Source organism: Gopherus evgoodei, chromosome 4 (assembly GCF_007399415.2).
Source record: "Gopherus evgoodei ecotype Sinaloan lineage chromosome 4, rGopEvg1_v1.p, whole genome shotgun sequence".
Classification (NCBI taxonomy): domain Eukaryota; kingdom Metazoa; phylum Chordata; order Testudines; family Testudinidae; genus Gopherus; species Gopherus evgoodei.
The window spans coordinates 105723807-105744289 of NC_044325.1; the positions used below are offsets into that span (position 1 = coordinate 105723807).

The following is a 20483-nucleotide window of genomic DNA, read 5'->3' on the forward strand; positions in this document are numbered from 1 at the left end:
TTGCATGTGACTGGATGTCAGAGCAATAGCATAATGCTTGGTAAATCTGTGTATGGAGTACCATGTAGAAGCTCTGCAAATGTCCAAAATTAAAACATTGTTCAGAAATGCCACTGAAGTCACTTGAGCCCTTGCTGAATGAGCCCATATAGTTTGTTACAGTTGAGTTACTCTGTAAGCTGTATTAATGCAGGAGGTTATCCATTTGGAAACTGACTGTGCTGACATCGGCTGACCCTTCATCCAATCTACAAAAGAAACTAAAAGCTGAAGTGATGATTGAAAAGGCTTAGACCTTTCCAAATAATGGTCAGATGTTGTCTGATGTTTAAGGTACGTAGGCATTGTTTGTCAGGATTGGAATATGATTTGGGAAATAATATGGGTAAGCAAATAACTTGGTATAGGTGAAATTGCAATGCTACTTTTGATAAAACTTTGGATGTGGTCTCAAGGATACTTTATCCCTGAAGAACTGTGTCTACAGAGGCCCTGCCATAAAGGCATGCCTTTCACTGATTCTTCTTGTGGAAGTTATTGCCACAAGAAAGGCAGTCATCTGGGAAAGAAGGGAAAAGAGTGGGTTGCTATCAGCTCAAATGGAGGACCCATGAGGGCTGCCAGAACAGTATTAAGATCCCACAATGGACCATTTCCTTCATTGATGGGAACAAGTGGATGATATCCTTCAGAAATCTCCCTACCATAGGATTTGAGAAAGGTGACTTTCCTTGGCTAGAATGGAAAAACTGAGATCACCCCCAAGTGAATACTTAACAAGCTAAGAGCTAGCCCTGAAGACTTCAAATGTAGTCGGTAATCTAAAGTGTCCTGAATAGGAGCTGACCTGGACTGGAGTCCTTTTGACATCACCCAGATCAAAAAAAGGTTCCACTTGGCCAAAGAAGTAGACCTAGTAGATAGTTTTCTGCTATTAAGCAGAATTTTTCAAATTCCTTGCAAGCATCACCCTTCTTCTTCATCTAGACATGCACCAACCATTCCATGAAGTGTAGACTGCTCAGCGCCAGATGGGTAACTTGACTATGGTATTGAGTCAGTAAATTGGGTAATGGTGGAGCTATCCCTGCTTGGTACCACACACTCCATCTATTAGCAGTCCAGCTGGTACCAAAGATTGCGCCATCACAGATCAGCTACTTGAAGTCATAACATTCAACCCCGGGAAAGACATCGGCACCAGAGTCACCACTGGTACTTTTGAAGATTTAATTTATTTTTAGTATTCGAGATAGTGAAGGTCTGATGGCACAGTACACATGTCCACAACCTCCCTTTCAATACACTTTAGTCCTGAGAGATCTGGACCCTGATCTTCAAGGAGAAAAATTAGCCTATAACACCACTTCATATTATGAATTAAACAAGTAGCATGAATATATTAACATTATTGTCCCTTAAAGGACATTCTTCTGCATAGTGCTTTTTTGTGCCAGTTGTAGCATATTATGAGGCAATGAAAACATCAAGGCATTTAAGTTTTTTACAGGCATAACTGAATGAAAGTAAATCAGCCATATATAATAGCTGAATTAGAGGTAAGAACGTACTGAAACATGGGACAGATCCTCAACTGGTATAGATCAGCTCAACTGCATAAATATACCAATTTACAACAGCTGAGGATATGGCCTATGATGCTGTCAAACACATGATTTTTTAGTGGAGAATTATTTTGACAGACTTCAAGACAATGTGGATTACCAGGAACCCATCTTAACAATTTGGGTTTAAAAGAGTGCCAGAAAGATATGGAGGCAGGGGTGGCTCTATGTTTTTTGCTGCCCCAAGCATGGCAGTCAGAGTGCCTTTGGCGGCGTTTCTGCGGGAGGTCCGCTGGTAATGCAGATTTGGCAGCGGTTCTGTGGGTGATCTGCCGGTCCCGTGCCTTCCACATATCTGCTGCCGAATTGCTGCCAAAGCTGTGGGACTGGCGGACCTCCTGCAGAAATGCCGCTGAAGGCTCCCTGTCTGCTGCCCTCATGGTGACCAGCACACTGCCCTCTCTGGCTTGCTGCCCTAGGCATGTGCTTGCTGTGCTTGTGCCTGGAGCTGCCCCTGTATAGAGGAGTAAGGGAGAGTGATTGAATATCTCACCACAACACTTATTTTTCCCCCTCAAATAAATGATCTCTTAAATTGGATTGCTCATTTGTGCTTTTATGGAATATAATAATGAATCTGGTACTTCTGTGGCAAGAAAGACCTCCGTGGCAAACAGATATGAGAGAAAGCTGATCCAGGTATTCCAGCAAGATTTAATCTTCAGTATTACTGGATTCCATGAAAAGTTTCCATTACAATTTGAAACTGTAACTTCAATGAATCACAAAAGTATTATTACTATGGTTTCTCATATCTACAAGTGTAGACTTCATAATTAAACATGATTCAAAATACAGAAAACTTTTAAGACTATTTGCTTGCATGTTACATAGCATTAAATACAGTAATCTATTCTATATTTTATTGGTAATCTTTAATTCCATGCATGCATTGGTTTATTAAGTCTACTTAAATGGTCAGTTTTCAAAAAGTGGTAGCCTAGCAAACATTTCACTGCTACAGCACCAATTACTTTTCAGTGTGTTTTTTGCTGTCAAGTAATTATACTACATCTTTATCCTACAAGTGAGCTCCAGTGCAGAAGATGAATCAGACATAATTAAATGATTGAATGTTAACTCTTCAGATGGGATTTAGAGAGCTAACTATGAAATTTGGATGCCCCATTCACCTTAGTTTTACGTAAGTTAGAGATCCAACTCCGTCAGTTTTGAACAAAATCTTAGCCTAAGAATTTTTATTAAGAAGTGTCTTCTGAACAGCATTGAAAAAAAGTCATTTATGGATAGTTTATACAGTTCTCAAGATAATCAAAGTGTGTTATGGTTAAAAAGAAACTTTCATTAAGCCAAATTAAAGTATTAGAGAGGTTTAAGGGAACACAGAGGCCATCTGCAACCTAGCTGTATTGCTGTGACAATAGGACTGGCGGTTTCTGTTTACCTAAAGGAAGAGGACTGAAAAATCAGCTATTTGCCCAGGTCTATTAAGGAGAACCTGGGTTTTTTCCCTGCTGAACAGGAAAACTGAAAGACCAACAATGTCCTGGGTAGTTGGTTCATAGAAATGTAGGGCTGGAAAGGACCTCGAGAGGTCCTCTAGTTCATTCCCCCATGCAGAGGCAGGATTAAGTATACCATTTTTGTCTTCTTTTATTTTGTTCTGAGTTACAGACTAACACAGTTGCCACTCTGAAACCAGGTTTAATTAGGTTAATTATAACCTTTCTATTCCAGGCTCCAGTGTTCCTGGAGTAAATCCTTGCTGATCTACAGTTTAGAGATTGCCAGCTCAATGATGTTGCCTCCACTAGTCTCTGCCAACAAAAGAAAAGGGAATCTTCATCCACTAATTGGATTTCATACCTGCTCTAGCCTTCCAGCCTCATCTTAGTCACACCATAGTGCTCTAGTCACTCAAGAGAGACACCACATCCAGGGCTGGCTCCAGGCAGCAGCGAAGGAAGCAGGTGCTTGAGGCGGCCAATAAAAAAGTGCCTAGGGTGGCACGTCTGGGTCCTAGGCGGCAATTCTGTGGCTGCTCCAGCGGTCTGATTTACTCTTTGGCAGCAATTCGGCAGCAGGTCCTTCACTTCATCTCTTCCTCTTCAGCGGCACTTCGGCGAGAGCTCAATCGTGTTCCTCCCACCTCCACCCCCCCGCTGCTTGGGGCGGCAAAAATGCTAGAACCGGCCCTGACCACACCCTAGTTGTAGGATCATTCTTCTCTCCTTTCCCTTCTTTTTCCTGTCTCAGTTTTCTTCACACTGTGCTTGTTTTGGGAAAATCAGTTAACAAAACTGAAAGCATGAGTAAGCCTCTGGTTTGTTATAATATAGTGTTTTCATATAACAGGGATTACGTTTTGATTTTGTAACTTGCAATCTTTCCTGCACAAAGGTCAATGAAGACAGAGGTTTTTTACTATTTATTTAGGAAGTTAACAGGTTTATATAAACTTTGTGATGTAAATATCAGAGACAAAACAATCATTACAGTGCACTTTTGTTTAGAGATATATTATACAGTAATATAATCAGATCTCTCTTTTACAGGGTACTACCATATTATAGAGTGAGCATCTTTACTCACAACATGTTGTTTTTGGTGATTTTTATTAAAGTGAGGGAAATCTGTGATTACACATTTAACAAAATTAGGACTGTCTCTCAAAATGTTAATATTTAAAAATTAGCCAGGGGTGAAAGGTTTTTTTTTTGTTTGTTTGTTTTGCAGGTGAATATACTTTGAGTATTAAATAAATCTCTTCTGCCTCTCTCTTCTGTGTGGAACATAGAACCTTCACTACTGCCTTCCATCTTTGCCAGTCTCCTGCTGCTGTCTGGGCTTTTTCTCATGTCATTTTGATAGCTTCTATCAAATTCTGCTTCTGCTGTGTGTTTCCATGTTATCCTTAGTCCACCTTGTTGCCTCTTGCCCTGGGGGCTCCAGTCCAATGCTTGTCTCGTTATGCTATTTGGATCCTTCCTTCACGTTTTGCTGGAGCAGAACACTGAGTAATAGACATTTCTGGAAGTTTGATACTATCAGACCCATGCTTTTCTGTGTACATAACTGGCATTTGGTAGTCCAAAATACAGTAGGATGGGTCCAGTTGACAAAATTATTTGGCTTGTTACCCATCTCCTTCCACTTAGGCCAAATATAATCTAGTTTATATCCATCCATTTCTTTTATTACTTTTGACCATTTTGCCAGGCTCATATAGTGTCCACACATTCCACCTACCAGGTCTGGTAATGGATTTAGGTCAAAGTAAATTCATCAAACTTCCTTGTGGGTTTGGCCATTTCACGTCATCATCTCTCTTCTAGGTTTATTTGAGTTGAGCTGGATTGCATTTATTGAATTGAGCAGTAATTTAGGTTTCCATAATGACTGCCTTTAAAAAAATACAAAACAAAAAAACAAAAAAACAGGAGCAGGCTGTTAGTGCACTCCCAACCCCTGCTATTAGGGCCTGTGAACTGGCATTAGTCTGGCTCATACTCTTTGACCTGTCTGGCACAAGTGATCCTACCAGCAATGATGGTCTTGCCAGCATAGCTCTTAGGGGCACCCAAGCCTTTCCGCCACATGGAAGTGCCCTCCATGGGGAAAGATTGAATAAATGGTAACCAAATATCAAAGTATCTATGTATCCTCTGTATATTTTAGTAAGTAAGTACATGGTACATCATTTTTCCATAACAACCTCTGTTATTTTTTTGAACCATTCTTCTATAGTTGGAATATTTTTCATTTTTCCACTGAGAGGCTACATATAGCCTAGCAGCTGCTAGAAGATGAGAGATTAATTCTTCATTTCCTTGTGTGTGACTATTTCCATTAAGAAGCCACAGGAAGATTACCAAAGGATCACTTGCAAAGGCTGCAGAGCAACATTTAAAGTGTGAATGTGGGAGGCCACCTGGGGAAAGGTCAACTCCTGCCTTGACGATGAGCACATGATGCAGAGTGGTTGGGACTTGTCCCCAGGGAGTGGAAGGCCCCCATGGGTTGGAGAGTGACCCCACTCCCCACTCACCCTGCAGTAGGGGTGGCCCAGCTCCATATACTGGCCCATGGATCTCACCACAATGTGCAGGCAGGGGTTTTCTCCAGCAATATCCAGCACTGATCCCTTTCTAACCGTCGTTGCCAGATTGCCTGCTGGTCCCAAACTGGGCTGTAGTGTCCCAAAAAGTGATTGGGCCATGGCCAAGCAGTCCCCAACCACCTCACCAGACTTCTGATTTGGTAATAAATAGCAAACAATTTGTAATATTTGATTACTAATTCACATCTGATATTCTCTAGCAGTTGGACACATCCACCATATATGCATAAAATCTTCTTCTACCAAACTTTCTCCAACAGTCATCTCCCTTCAAGCTCTTTCTCTCTCTCTAAACCTGACAGGAGCCAGGTACCACTGGAACAGTATGTTCAAGAAATTTTCTTTTGTCATGCTATAGACAGGTTGGTAGCCTTCTTTTCCAGATCAGATCTCATTCCTCTGGGGTAATTTGTCCATCCAGCTTCTTTACCCAGAATGTCCTATATGGACTTTTTCAGTTACGAAAGTTGTCTGTAATGAGTGATTAGTTATAATTTTTGTTTCTTACTTGACAAGATGCCATCACTTCTATTAAAGTTAGCATTCTGTAGAAGAACTTTTCTTATTTTGTGTTATTAAGGAGTGTAATAAGGTTTGTCCCCCAACTCCCCATTCTTTGCGTGCCAAAACACCTGTTCCACTCCTTTCAGATCTGGCAAAAAGCAATAACAAAACCCACACACACTGTAACTGTATTTCCAACAAGAAGTTTACCCTCTCATGATCTGCTTTATTATTGTACCAAACACATATCTCAGTATTCTTACAGGACAATGCTCCCATCCATATCTTGACATCCACAGGCTTCTGGAGCTCTCTCTCTAGTCCTTCACAATCGGGGCGGCAGGTTTGTATAATTTTGGTGGTGCCCAGAATGGGTCCAAGTCTTGCCCCTCCCACACCTGCATATTGGTGCACATAACAAAATTAATGGGGTGCGGCCAAGGGATTTGGAGAGTGGGAGGGAGCTCAGGGCTATGGCAGAGGCTTGTGGTGTGTGTGGGAGGGATGAGGGCTCTGGCTGGAGTTGGGGATGAGGGGTTTGGGGTGTGAGAGGAGCTCAGGGATGGGGCAGAATGTTGAGGTGCAGGGGGGTGAGGGCTCTGGCTGGGGATGAGGGGTTTGGGGTGTGGGAGGGGCTCAGGGCTAGGGCAGAGGGTTGAGGTGTGGGGTGAGGGCTGTGGGGTGGGGCCAGAGATGAGGAGTTTGGGGTGTGGGAGGGACTCAGGATTAGGGCAGAGGGTTGGGGTGAGGGCCGCGGGTTGGATCCAGGAACGAGGGGTTCACGGTGCAGGAGGGGGCTCAGGGCTAAGGGAAAAGGTTAGGGTGCGGGAGGGCTGAGAGCTCTGGCTGGGGGTGTGGGCTCTGGGGTTGGGCAGGGCTGGTGATGAGGAGTCTAGGTTGCAGGCAGGCTGCCCTTGGGCTGGGGCCAGAGAGGAGGGCTCCACAGTCCCCCCAGCCCTCCCCTGGCAGCACATTCACCTGGCACCGTCACTGAATATGCTCCTAGGGGCCACACCCGCTCAGGTCCAGGAAGTCCCCTCGCCTCCCCTGTGGTTGGTGCCGGGGGATGAGGAATGGCATCATGTGTGCACCTCCTCCCCCCCTGCAGGTGGTGCTGCTCCCTTTTCTAGTTGGCAGTGGCTGATGAGGGAGCGCAGCGTGGAGTGGCAGGGCCTCCACCTGCTGTCCAGGGCGCAGGCAGGGATGCTCTAGGGGAGGCAGGTGGGGCTGGGGGATGCTGTGGGGGAGGCACGCCGACTGCAGGAGGGGCCCAGGGAGAGACCCGGCCCTGAACATTGGTGGAACCAGGCCCTTGTGCCCTGAATTTGCTGAAGCATGGGCACCACAGGCCCATATAACTTGCCATCCCATTCACAACTCAAGTCTTGCAAGTAGTCTGACAGCTGCTGCCCCTTCCTAGAGTATTACCTGATAAAGCTTACCACATAGTTGGTGAGCCCTGATAGAGGGAGAAAAAGAGAACCCTGTGAAATATCACTGGAGAAGGCCACAGGCAGTAATGCCTAGTGGTTGCAGTCTGGTTGACAGAGCCAAGGGATGAGACAGGGCCAGAACCAGGGCCAAAGGTCTGGACCACTGAGTCCAAATGCCAGAGCCCAAACTGGATTACCCAGAATCAGGGAAAGCAGGTACAGGGCTGGTTCTGAGGCAGGAGCAAGGCTAGTACAGGACTGGATGGGAACAAGGCTAGGTGTAGAGCAAGATCTGGGCTAAAGCCATGGAGGAACAAAGCAGGAGAAGGGCTTGGAGAGAAAAGGACAGAAGATGGGAGTGGGGCAGGGACAGAGAAGACATAGACACTGAACAGCCAGTGAACTACTGCTGCTGGGCTTAAGAACTGGTCTGCTCAGACAATCCAGAAAGACAATCCATCAGGCAGCCTAGCTGATTTATTAGGGTGTCAGCAGTCGGAGCAGGTGCAACTATAGTGCCTGACTCCTGAGACCAACACAATTTTCTTCTCCCTTTTGCTCAGAAGAGTTTAAAGCTTTTCCTCCCTAGAAATAGCACACCTCTCCGTGTCAAGCCCTTCCCTTCCTAGAACCTTCTGGGGAGTTTTCTATATAGCCCTCTCTACGGGGAACAATTTACCCTAGGAGATCTCAGTTAGCTGACCTCACTCCAAACACTGACAACTCCTGTAGCCTGTTTCACAATCCCCAGCCAATCTTGCTTACTCCTAGTTACATAAGCCCTCACAATCAGGTGCTCCCTCAGGAGACTACATCCAGCCAGGGTGTGTGGCCTTTAGGGAGCCAAGGCCCCAGCGTAGGTATGCTGGGTTATACCTGTCTTTAAAGGAACAGAACGTGCTGTTGTATGGAGTTAAGTTTGAGATAATCAAAAGAGCCTGTCTAGAATTTTCTGCGGGGTGAAATAAGTTTCATCTGGCTATTCAATAAGTAATGACAGTGTGTGTTACCAGATAGTGTAGGCCTGTAAACATATTTAGGTGTTCTTGAGTTTTTGCCTGCAGGTGATCTACATTTTGGGGCAGATGGCTCCACAGCTAACCCAACAGACTAACCACAAAGTCTGTTTCTGTACATACTCTGAAAAATTATGCTGAATAAGCAAGAATTGGTACTTTTGGAATGACTTAAGAAGTGCAAAACCTGATACTCGTAAGTATAACAAACTTGCTTTTTTTCCTGAAGTTTGGAGGTGTAATATTTTTTAATCTCACTGCTAAATGATTGTTATAATAATTCAGTTTATCTTTATCTATTTTTATACAACTGAAAATGTCAGTTACACAAGAGAGATAAGGTGGGTGAGGTAATATCTTTTATTGGACCAACTCCTGTTGGTGAGACAGACAAGCTTTTGAACTTAGTAAACTTTAGCAGACATTTACTAAACTCAAAAGCTTGTCTCTCTCACCAACAGAAGTTGGTCCAATAAAAGATATTGCCTCTAAATCTTGGGACCAACATGGCGACAACAACACTGCATACAAGTTACACTAGAATTAGTACTACCAGTTATAATATCTTAGTGTACATCTGGAACAGGTGTTAATATTAGCATCTAAACTGAACAGAAAAGTTTAAAAACAAAGGCCCAGATCCACAAAGGGATTTAGGCATTGTGATGCTGAGTCATTTGCGCCTTTCAGGAGTCTAGAAAAATCACAGGAACAACAAAGCCTGAGTTAGGTGCCTAGGCTCCTGTATAAGGAATAGGGAGAGACAGACATCCTAGACTTTGATCCACAAAACCAGAATGCTAGGCAGGGATCATCTAAGCTAGCCACTTGGAAACGCTGATGAGACATGTATGTGGTAGGCCCCACCTCTCTCACAAAGATATGTACCTAAATCTGGGTTGCAGGGAGGTGCCTTGCTTTGCTTGTAATCCACAAACTAGTGGAAGATAGGTAGCAGAACTCCTAAATCACATATGGGGCCTGAAACAAAACAGCTAGAGGAGGATGACCACCTTCCTTATAATCTTTAACCTAGTGCATAGGGTACTCATGCAGGATATGGGAGACCCCCACTGTCTGACAAAGAGAAGGGATTTGAAGAGGGATCAGCCACCCCTAAAGTGAGTGCCCTGACCACTACTCTATGGAATATTCTGACTGAGGGCTACCTCAATCTCTCCTATTGAAGTTGTTCCACTTCAGTTAAGTAATGGAATCATAAACTATGAATTGAGCAAGTGAACATGTTAGAATGATTCTGTAGCTTTGGGGTTAGGACATCTTATTTATGAAGTAATTATAAATTACCTGTTCAAATTCATTCAGATGTGTATGTAATAGTTACAAAATAAGCCCATGCAGACAAACGTGCAAGTAAAATAAATATTTTATATTGATCATACCATCTAACATTTTATTTCAGTAAGAGTGCACTTCCATGAGTGTATACTTAAAGCTGAATTAAACAGAACCTAATATTGAAGGATACTTATATAGTAAGAATACGGTTCACTTTATAATATTAGCCCCTGGTCATCCCAACATTTATGCAGATGCTTAACTTTACTCATGAAGTCTTACTGATGTTAATAGGACTACTCATGTGGGTAAAGCTAAATGCAAAAATATAACATTGACTAGATATGTGTTGGGGGAAAGTATTTTTTCCCTTATTTTTAAAACATGATTTCCAATATGGACTCTGAAGAATGATACTGATAACACGTATACTAACACAGGATTTAAATCCTTCTTTCAAGGAAACTTTGAGCTTTCCACAAGAAAGCTATGGTACAAGAACACTAAAGACTCCACCAATTGGATTTGCTTTCTGGAAAGCAGAGAGTTGCTTCTTCCCAATTTCTTGTGAATTCCAGTTATTCTAAAAATAAGATCTTAACAAACAGTACCGAATTTCAAATATGTTTTATTTCTGATTAAAATGGTAAATATTAGTTACTTGCCTCTGCTGTACTTTCCAAATTTGAAACTTGCATTTTGGTTACACTGAATGCTGTTGTAGAACTTTTTAATCCCTTCAGTAATCCTGCTAGCTGACTTTTATGCACATTATTGAGTCATAGGCCCTTATTCTGAAAACATTACTTCATGTGCACAGCACATATGTACAGAGCTGCCCGGGGGGTGATGGGAAGGGCAAGTGGGGCAATTTGCCCCAGGCCCCGGGCCCCACAGGGGCCCCCACGAGAATATAGTATTCTATAGTATTGCAACTTTTTTTTATGGAAGGGGCCCCCAAAATTGCTTTGCCCCAGGCCCCCTGAGTCTTCTGGGTGGCCCTGCATATATAAGCATTTGCAGGAGTGGGGCCTAAGGCCTTGTCTACACACAAACTGCACTGGTTTAATGAACTTAGTTAAATTGGAAAAACGTTAGTGTGTAGACAAGGCCTAAAGGACAAAATTTTAAAAGTATTTAGGTATCTACTATTGAGCTTTTGAAAATCCCAGTAGATGCCTGTCCGTACCTTTTAGTTGCTAAATACTTAAAATCTTGCCCTAAAAGCAATTAATTCCATTCACTTCAGAAGGACTAGTCACATAAGTAAGACTTTTGGTATTGGGCCCTAAATCTGTTTTTTCCAAGAATTTAATTTGCAAGATATCTTACGTAACTTTCAATCCTAGGTGCACATCTGTGACTTCACTACATCATCATTTTAAAAAGGCATGTAATCCATAGACCTATACTATGAACTCTTCTGACTGCACACTTTGCTGAATACATATTTAAGTTAAAAATGAGAATTTCCCCAAATTAAGAAAATATAATACCGTTAAAGACTCAGTTGAGTCATAACTGTGCTTATTTGTAAAAAATCCTTTTTTCTTTCAGTGTCACCAAGGCCCTGATTCTGCTAGCTATTGCACCTGGTCAGATATTTGTGTTTGTGCAAAGCCCATATTATAGGATCAGGGCCATAGTACAACCAATGGGAGTTAAATACGTATAAAGCTAAGCACACGTGTAAATGCTTGGAAGATGTGGTCTTCAAGGCTTACTCAAATGAGGTCCAGGATCAGGTCCTTACTGTTACAGTATTTAATTATAAAACATTATTACCACAGCTAAATTATTTGAGGTTCTAGAGAGATTTTATGGCCATCTCATCAAAAGAACTGAAAAGGAGATCAGAGACTACAATTGCCACCAGGCAGACAGCTAAGAGGGGTGTAGAGGATTAAGTGGAAAAGAGAAGAATCCTTAGCTGCTTGAAGTATGTATATTGTTTATGGCTTTTAGGTACTCCCAGTAGTGATGGGGAAGCTTTATATGAATTTTTAAAAAAGAAAATTAAGCAAACTTTGTTTTGTGGCTCTTCAAGCCTGGTTTAACAATTTAATCTCATCTGTACATATGCGTAAACATTATGCCAAAAACTGAAAAAACCAAGAGAAATTACTATAAATCAAACCTACTCCTCATGTATTTTTATAGCAATGAAAAGCCTCTAATTCTCTTTATATGCATGCCTACTATTTCCAAGAGCCAGTACATTTTAAAGCACTTGGCCACTATCTCTCCACAAATCTATTTGAATGTCCCTAGTTTTTTGCCCCCCAATGTCCCTATTTACAGCTTCAGGTAGTTGAAAGACTATAAACACCTCCAATTTGTGCTGGGAGCGAGGCAAGCAAGTAAAAAGAACAATAGAAGCGAGAGAAGGTAGTATTCAAAGGCAAGAAGAGTAAAAATTGAGTCATCTGTCCAGTTCTCTCCAAACGCTGTGTGGCCACCGTTTTTAAGAGTCAAGTATCAGGGGGTAGCCGTGTTTGTCTGTATCCACAAAAAGAACGAGTTTTTTTAATCCACCAAAGCTTATGGCCAAATACAGCTGTTAGTCTTTAAGGTGCCAGGGGACTCCTTGTCGTTTTTAAGAATGGCTGCCTAAATATGCCAGTCTAGATTTTTATATAGGTTTGCAGAATTCCCACAGCCCCGTTCGCAGGTGAAAATGCTGCTTTCTTTGCTCTGTGAGAGGGGATCCCGGATCATGGGACCAGCGCGTGTAGGCAGGGGGCCCAGTCCGAGTAAGAGCTGTGAGCCGCGAACACACCTCGGGCCGCCAGCCTGTGTAAGAGTCCGGAGGAACTGAGCCGGGGAGCCCGCGGAACTACTCTAGCTAGGGGGTGCCACGCCAGACGCTACCCGGCGGGCGCTGTAACCCACCCGCGGGGATTCGCGCTCTTGAGCGCACCCCGGCCCTGGAGCGGCCCGAACTAGGGCTGGCGGCGCGCGCGCTCCCGTTTCCTCAGCCTGGCAGGCCAACCACCGCTACTGTGCGGCGGCCGTTAGAGTCCAACCGCTCTTTAGGCGCGTGCCGCCGCCGCTTCCGCGCACGCCGTGTGCAGCTGCAGGAGGGAGCAGGGAGGGCTCCGTCCCGTTCTCCCCCTCCCCCTCCGGGGTCCTGCCAGCCGCCGCCGTTGCAGCCGGTGGGCGCGCGGAGGCGATAGCGAGTCCCCAGTGCCGAGCCGCCTCGCGCAGAGACTTTTTACCTTCTCTCGCTTTCCCCGTCGTTACCCACCATGCTCCGGACTCCGCCGCTCGGTCGGGGAGAGGAGCCCGCGGCTGACCCGAGAGCCTGTCCCCGACGGAGATGAGGGAGGCAGCGCCGAGCAGAAGGAGACGGAGCTGACTAGACCCACGCTCTCCCCACACCACCATGAGGGAAGAGAGAGAAGCCGTCGCCTCCCAGCATGGACCTAGCAAACTCCCCCAGCAGCCGCCGCAGGACGGCGGCGGGGTGGCTGCCCCCCTGGCCCGCCCCGGGAGCGGCCCGGAGAGCCTGCGGAACGGCTATGTGAAGAGCTGCGTGACCCCCCTGAGGCAGGACCCCCCCAGGGGCTTCCTCTCCCTGCTGCTGCTCCCCGCCGCCCCCCCTCGGGCTCTGCTCAGCCTGGGCGCCCTGGCCGCCTTTGTCCTCTCGCTCCTGCTCTCCTACGGCCGGAGCAGCCCCTGGGGCCAGCAGGGAGAGAGCGGCTGGCGGGGCCCTTCGGCGCTGCGCACCCTGCTGGGACTGTCCCACTGCCTCAGTCCCCTCTTCAGCATCGCCTGTGCCTTCTTCTTCCTCACCTGCTACCTGGCCCGGGGCAAGCGCGAGGAGCCCGGCGGCGGCGGCGGCACCGGCACCAGCCTCTGGTGGCTGCTGGCTCTGCCGCTCTGCTGTTACTCTGGGGACTTCGTGGCGCTGCAGTGGTTGTTACCCGCCGAAGGGCACCGAGACTCGCCGCAGGGCCCCGCCGAGCTGCAGATGGTGGCAGGCCGGCTGCTGACCGTGCTGGGCTCGGTGGCGGTGCTGACCCTGCTGCAGAGCACCCTGAAACTCCGCCGAAGCCTCCTGGTCTTAGTCTTCTCCAGCCTGGTCTGGCTGGTCTCGCTCACCAGCCTCAGCTCGCTGCCCCCAAGCCTCAGACCGCTGCTGGCCGGCTCAGTCGGCATGGCCGGCTGCCTCCTGGCATTGCTGGGTTGGCAGCGCCGCATCTTCTCCGCTCAGAGTCAGGGAGCGCAGCACCAGCATCACCACCCGCGGCTTCCCAGCGTGGAGGAGAAAGTGCCTGTGATCAGACCCAGGAGGAGGTCTAGCTGTGTGTCCTTAGGGGAAACGCCAACCAGCTACTACGGCAGCTGCAAAATGTCCAGGAGACCCTCGTTGCCTTGTATTTCCAGAGAACAGGTAAGTCCCCCCGAAACTGGGGGAGGGAGGGGGCAGCGCTGCCGGGGCCTCGGGGCAGAGGAAACCAAACTTCAAAACTTTCCGAGGAGCCAGTACAAGTGTCACAGTCTAACGTGTGTACATGCGCGCGCCCGCGCATATACTGGTATGTGTTTGCAGGGGGACGTGTCAAGATGCCCCTAAAATAATAAATAGAAAGATAAGACGTTAGGCGCGCATTAGTTCATCTCTGCGCTTGTGCGAGATCATTTTTCTGGGCATCCCTTAAGATTTAATTTGTCAATAGACGCTGTGATGTGTTCCCTGCAGGAATCAGGGACGTTGGACGTTGTGCATCGGTTGGCAGACCTTACCTCTATAAAAAGTAACTTTTTTTTTAAGCATAGCCCTCTTAGGTATCCCATACCTCTTTATTATTATTTCGATTGTGATGTTTCCACTCCCTCGGCTTCCCAGAGACTACACTGGAGGATGAAACTTTCTAGTTGCATAGCACTTTGTTTCTTCCCACCTTTTTGACCAGGTGACTGCAAGTATCCGGGGAAAACCAGGCTTTAGAAGACATTACTTTAAACTGGCTGGCACAGATGTGTACATCACGAATGTCTGCTTTTCTACCAAGTTAATGTAGTTTCTTTCCAAATAAGGCAATATCGCGTTTAGATTGATTTGGTTTAGGAACAGTCTTACAGTTAGAGAACTGTTGAGTCAAGTCTGGAAGGAAGCATGAAATATTCAGGTTTTATAAGGCAAGTCTTGCTCGTTTCTACTTTGGGCAAAACCCTTTGCGGTGCAAAGCGTGTAGTGCAAACTCCTTGTGGGGGTTGAGTCTGTTTGTATCTTGGAAATTGCACGTGAACTCTAGGAACACTGAGTTGTGCTGCTGATGGAATTGGCCCGGGGCTACTTGAAGTGGAAAATCATCCAGTCACAGAACGGAGAATACAAATGTGTATGTGTGTGTGTTTAAATAAACATATAAACAAAGCCTGGCTTGTAAGCCAAGAGGCCATTGTTACAGAAAGTCCCGTCTATTGCTGCAGCTGAGATTCGGAGGTTCTAAATAAACGAAGCTTGTCTAGTTTTGCTCTCGTGTGTATTTCCTAATGCATCTGGTGTAATTGTTTCCCAGAGCTCCCTCCCCTACTGTAATTTATTCGGTGAGTCTGAAGCGAAGCAGGGAAAGATGAGCCAAGCTGAGAGAAATCCTTGACTTGGGCATTTACATTGCAGAGGAATACAGCATTAGTCGGTTTAGAAATACATTCAAATTCTGAGGCTCTTTATCAGTATTACAGAGTCATTTAAAAGTTAAAGTAAAGGGTTTCAGAAATAGTTTTATGTAGCCAGTTTTAAGCTTGTACGTTGGTAAGATTCATCATGTGAACAAGCATTTAAACACTGTATCATGCCTTTCAAATGTCTAGGGAATATGGTATCTTAATTAGAAGTTTACTTGCCTTTCCCTCTTTTATTCTAGTTACATAGTAAATATAGTACTTTACTTCAGGTGAGTAGCTTCTGTGTCAGGAATATCTGCAGTATAGGAAAAATACAAATTGTACTAGTTTTTTTTTAAAACCTTTTTATGGATGGTAAAGGATATTAGCTTTATTTAATCAAATACTGCCTTAGGTATTTAGATGACTTTCTAAAAGTTTCTATAAACTTCAAGCCAAACTATAGGTATTTAGTGTTTGGAAAAATATGATAAATGCCAACCTTAGCAAAATACACTGAATGTTCAACAAATGCTGAAATCATGGGTGTTTGCTTGTAGAATCTAGGTTTTGATGTTTTCCATGTCCATAAAAGTGAATAAAAGTAGTATGTTGTACACTTCTAGTTTCCTACATTTTTAAACAGAAGACTATGTTTTACAATAAATATCTCTTAAGGAAAATTTAAATAGTATTAACAGATTTTTTCACAAATTTGAGGTACTTTGATTTAGGGATACATTTCCTTCTGTTCAGTATTTTATCAGTGCTGGTGCAAAGACAAAGTTTGCATCTGACTCAGAGAAGATGGTCATTGCAGAGCTAATAAAATGTCAGATGTATCCACTTAAAAAAAATCAATACCTTGAGACTTTATCTGAAAATTTAATAAACACTATGCTTATTTGAATGTTTTTTGCTATTCTACTACAGTGCAATTATTGAAACAGAGGGAACACATGGAATCAAAATGTAATACCTTTAATTCTCTCCCAAATATTTTATCTTAAAGAATTGTGGTTACATGTTAAAACATTTAATAAAGATCTGTAATATGCATTTTTTTGCAATATTAACATTTTCAAGTAGTTAATTTAAATAGAGATTAATTAGTACTGTTTAAAAAGTTCAGAGAAATACAAAGAATGCAGTATAAATCCATAATGGTATGAATGTGTTTTAGTAATCTGAGAGGGCTAAGTTACTATCGTGATATTTTGTAAGAATATTAATATATTATACTGAAATTGTAGAGTGCTAGGAAAATAAAACTGCAGAGTTGACTGAGTCTGGAAAAAATTGTGAATAGTTATGTCTGACAACCTGTGTTCTGGTTAGTTAGTAAAATCCTGTGAGAAAACCATTGTATTGGGTTCATATTCTGTTTTTTTCAGTAGTAGGCGAAAGCTAATACTAGGAAAGAGGTCTGTGTACATATGGGGAGGGGAGATAAGGGGAGGAGAAACAGCTTCTTGTGTATGTATTCTGTCTACTCCAACAGAAATCAATTTGAGCAGTCTTTGACTTCAGTGGGAGCAGGAACAGGCCCCATGAACCTGATTCTGTAAATGCTTCCTAACTTGAGTAACCCATGTAGTAAATGTCTGCAGGATCACGCTCTGTTTTGTTTGTATGGGAACTAAACTTTGAAATATGCTTAAAAATTACATATGCTTTTGCCATTTGGCAATGAATATCCATGCTGTCTTAAGATATCACATTCTACAGCATTTTGCCTCCTGCATCTGCTACAAACATCGCTAACAACATAGTTCTGGAAAACTGACAACTCGTGTACTTGTTTTCCTCATTTAAAATAGGTTATACAGTAATGGTTTATTTTTAGAAACCTCAAATAAAACTTAAACAGGTTATTAATGTGAATAAAAATGAATACAAAACTGCAAAAGGGTGATGTAATATGATTTAATTTTAAGTCTAAATTTCAAATAAGCACAATTTTTTCAGACACTCAAGCACTGAACATATTAGTGTTTTTCTACTCTTCATTGAAATAAAATAAATGTTTTAAAAATCCTGCACTTATAGTAAACAAACTCATGTAACTATTTCTGTGTTCATCTTGAACCCAATGTTACATTCATTATTTATTATTGTTTCATGTTATAAAATAAATATTTACAGAACAAGTAATCAAAACAGTTCCTACCCTAAAGATGTTAATCTGGTAGTCCAGTTCTATTCCCATTGAAGTCAAGGGGAGTTTTATCTTGTCATTACTGGGAGCAGGAGTAGGTTTTAAGGGCTTGATCCTGCAAACAATCGCAGGACCACTCCCATGGACTTCAAAGGGACTGGTTGCCTGAGTATAGTATAATATATTCCAGCTCCAGTTGGGATCTGTTGAAACATGAGAAATTCAGAGTTGGGACCCTCTGTAGTCCTGGACACTACTACAGATCTTGTAAATATCAAATATGTTTGTTTGGCTTATTGTTCTGAAAAGTACTTGTCTTTAACCTATGTATTAGGGAGAAATACATTTACCATCCAAGATATATGTATGGGATGTGATTGGGCTCACTGAGTTAACGAGATCTACTGTGTAAAAGATATTGTGTCTTGCAGGAAAGGAATTTTTTTTTCCTGATTTTTTTTTTTCCTCTCCATATCTGGGTCAGGCGTGACAGAAATAGTGAATGCTCTAAAAAAATGGAGCAAATTTTTCCTCGCTATTTGACTTGTTCAGATGTGCAGGAAGCTTAGTGTTTCACGAAGCAATTACTTTCATTTCACCCTATTCTGCTTAGATGAAGGATAGTCATGTGGTTAAAACACTGCCCTGGAAATCTGGGTTCAGTTCCATAGATGTTTGTTTGTTTGTTTGACCTTGAACAAGTCATATAGGTCCTAATGCAAGTTTAAATAGGTTAGTAATTCCATTAATTTCACGTTACCTATGTACTTGAACACCTTGTTGCACTGCGGCCTTAGTCTCTATAGTTCTGTTTCCTGTTTGTAAAATAGACATTAAAAAGTTCATATTTTCCTACTTGCTTGTTTAGATTGTAAGCCCTTTGGAGTAGGGAATATCTGTTACTATATATTTTTACAGTGCATTTTAAAAAAAAGTAGAACACTGAAATCAATTAGAACCCATAACAGTACAGTAATACATATAATAATAATAATTAATAATAAATGTCATTTAACTATTTGGTGCAAATTTTAGAGGCTGGCTTTTTAAAATGATCCCTCTTTTAAAATGGTTGCAATGACTGAGAGAACAGGTGTAATTATACAAAAATATTTGTGATATTGTCATTAACAGAAGCTCTGTATTAAATTATTATTGTTTTCTTTTGTACATAAAAACAGTATTTACTAGCTTCATTTTACATTTTAAAATATGAGATTAGCAGTTGGGTACCAATGTGCACACACTGTCTTACTCCAACCAGCAAGGGAAGTGTTCACATATTTCCCTTTGCTTAGAGACAAATTGCATTATGTCTCATTTTATCCACTTAATCTTAATATAACAAATTTGACTTCATACCAGAACAGTTAAAGAGGATAATATTTAAACAGATATACAATAAAGCAAAGTAATAAGATGAAGCCTATCTACTCTTTGCTGGTGGTGTTGCTTGGTCAAATAATGTAATGTGTATTCAGAATATAGCATTTATTTTCAGTCCTCTTCCTTACATTTATATACTTTCTCAACTTTGAGGCCCAGAGATGTCTGATCTCTACCACCTACCCCCACATTAGTACCCATTTCTCTAAACTCTGCTTGCCTGTCATGCTCTCAAAATGACTTCTCCTCTTCCTATGCTGCCTCATAAACCCTCATGGTGCCATGTGAGCTCGCTGTTTTTTTTTAAATCGTCGTCAGATCACACTACTTGTTTAAGATTCCAGTTTTAACCTCAGCCCCACCCTCACACATATGAACATTAATATATTAAAGAGAAAAGAACATGAGAGACTTGTATATAACAATGAATATTTTATGCTAATCACTACTGTAATCCTCCATTATATAGTACCTCCACCCACTTATTATCCTTTGCTTTCAATGTCTGGTTTAAACTGTAAGCTTCTTGAGGTGGGCTCCTGTCTTATTCTTATAGGTGTGCTTATATTAATATTATTAATTTGTATTATTGCAGTGCTTAGAAACCCTAGTCATGGACCAGGACCCCATTCTGCTAGGTGCACTGTACAAACACAGAACAAAAAGATGGTCCCTACCCCCAAAGGGCTTGTAATATACATATAAGACAAGAGCCAACAGATGGATATAGAAAGATCAAGGAGAGTACAAGAAACCCCACAAGACATTGATCAGTATGATAGGCACTCAGCACACCAGCAGCCTAGCCATCGTCAATTTTTTTTGTAGACTTTATGGCCGAAGAGAATTTTAAGGAGTGATTTGAAGGTGGGTTATGAAGTAGTTTGTTGTTGTTTACAGGGAACACTTCCCAAATGTGTGAGGCAGCATGGGAGAAAGCACAAGAGTGCTTGTTTGAAAATTCGATGAATGGGCTGTGGAAGCTGTAATCGTGGTTCACTCAGAAGTAAGCAATGATGGCTTGATAATGAATGAGAGATGATAGGTAGGATGAGGACTGACTGTGAAGGGCCTTGAAAGTGAATACAAGTAGCTTATGTTTGATGCAAAAGTGAAGGAGGAGCCAGTGGAAGTATTGAAAAAATGGGCTGACTTGGTCAAAGCAATGGACTAGGAAAATGACCTTTGCAACAGTGCTCCGAATAGATATGAGTAGGGCAAGATTGCATTTCTCAAGGCCAAAAGAAGAATGTTGCAGTAACTATGATGCGTATTTGGATAGGAGTTTTAGCTGTGTGGATGGATAAGAAAGGGCATATCTTACAGATGTTAAGCAGAAAGAATTGGCAAGATTTAGATATAGCC

The 20483-nt window shown here is 42.8% G+C and overlaps 1 protein-coding gene across 2 annotated transcripts in view; it reads left to right on the plus strand.

Moving 5' to 3' along the window:
* The first annotated feature begins 11073 nt into the window (after positions 1 to 11073).
* PDE3B (phosphodiesterase 3B) overlaps positions 11074 to 20483 on the plus strand; it is a 289004-nt gene continuing 279594 nt past the window's right edge. For both annotated transcript variants that reach the window (XM_030560452.1, XM_030560453.1), the window contains exon 1: positions 11074 to 14354. In XM_030560452.1, coding sequence (XP_030416312.1) covers positions 13344 to 14354 — 1011 coding nt within the window. In that variant the 5' untranslated portion in view covers positions 11074 to 13343. The remainder of the gene's footprint in view (positions 14355 to 20483) is intronic.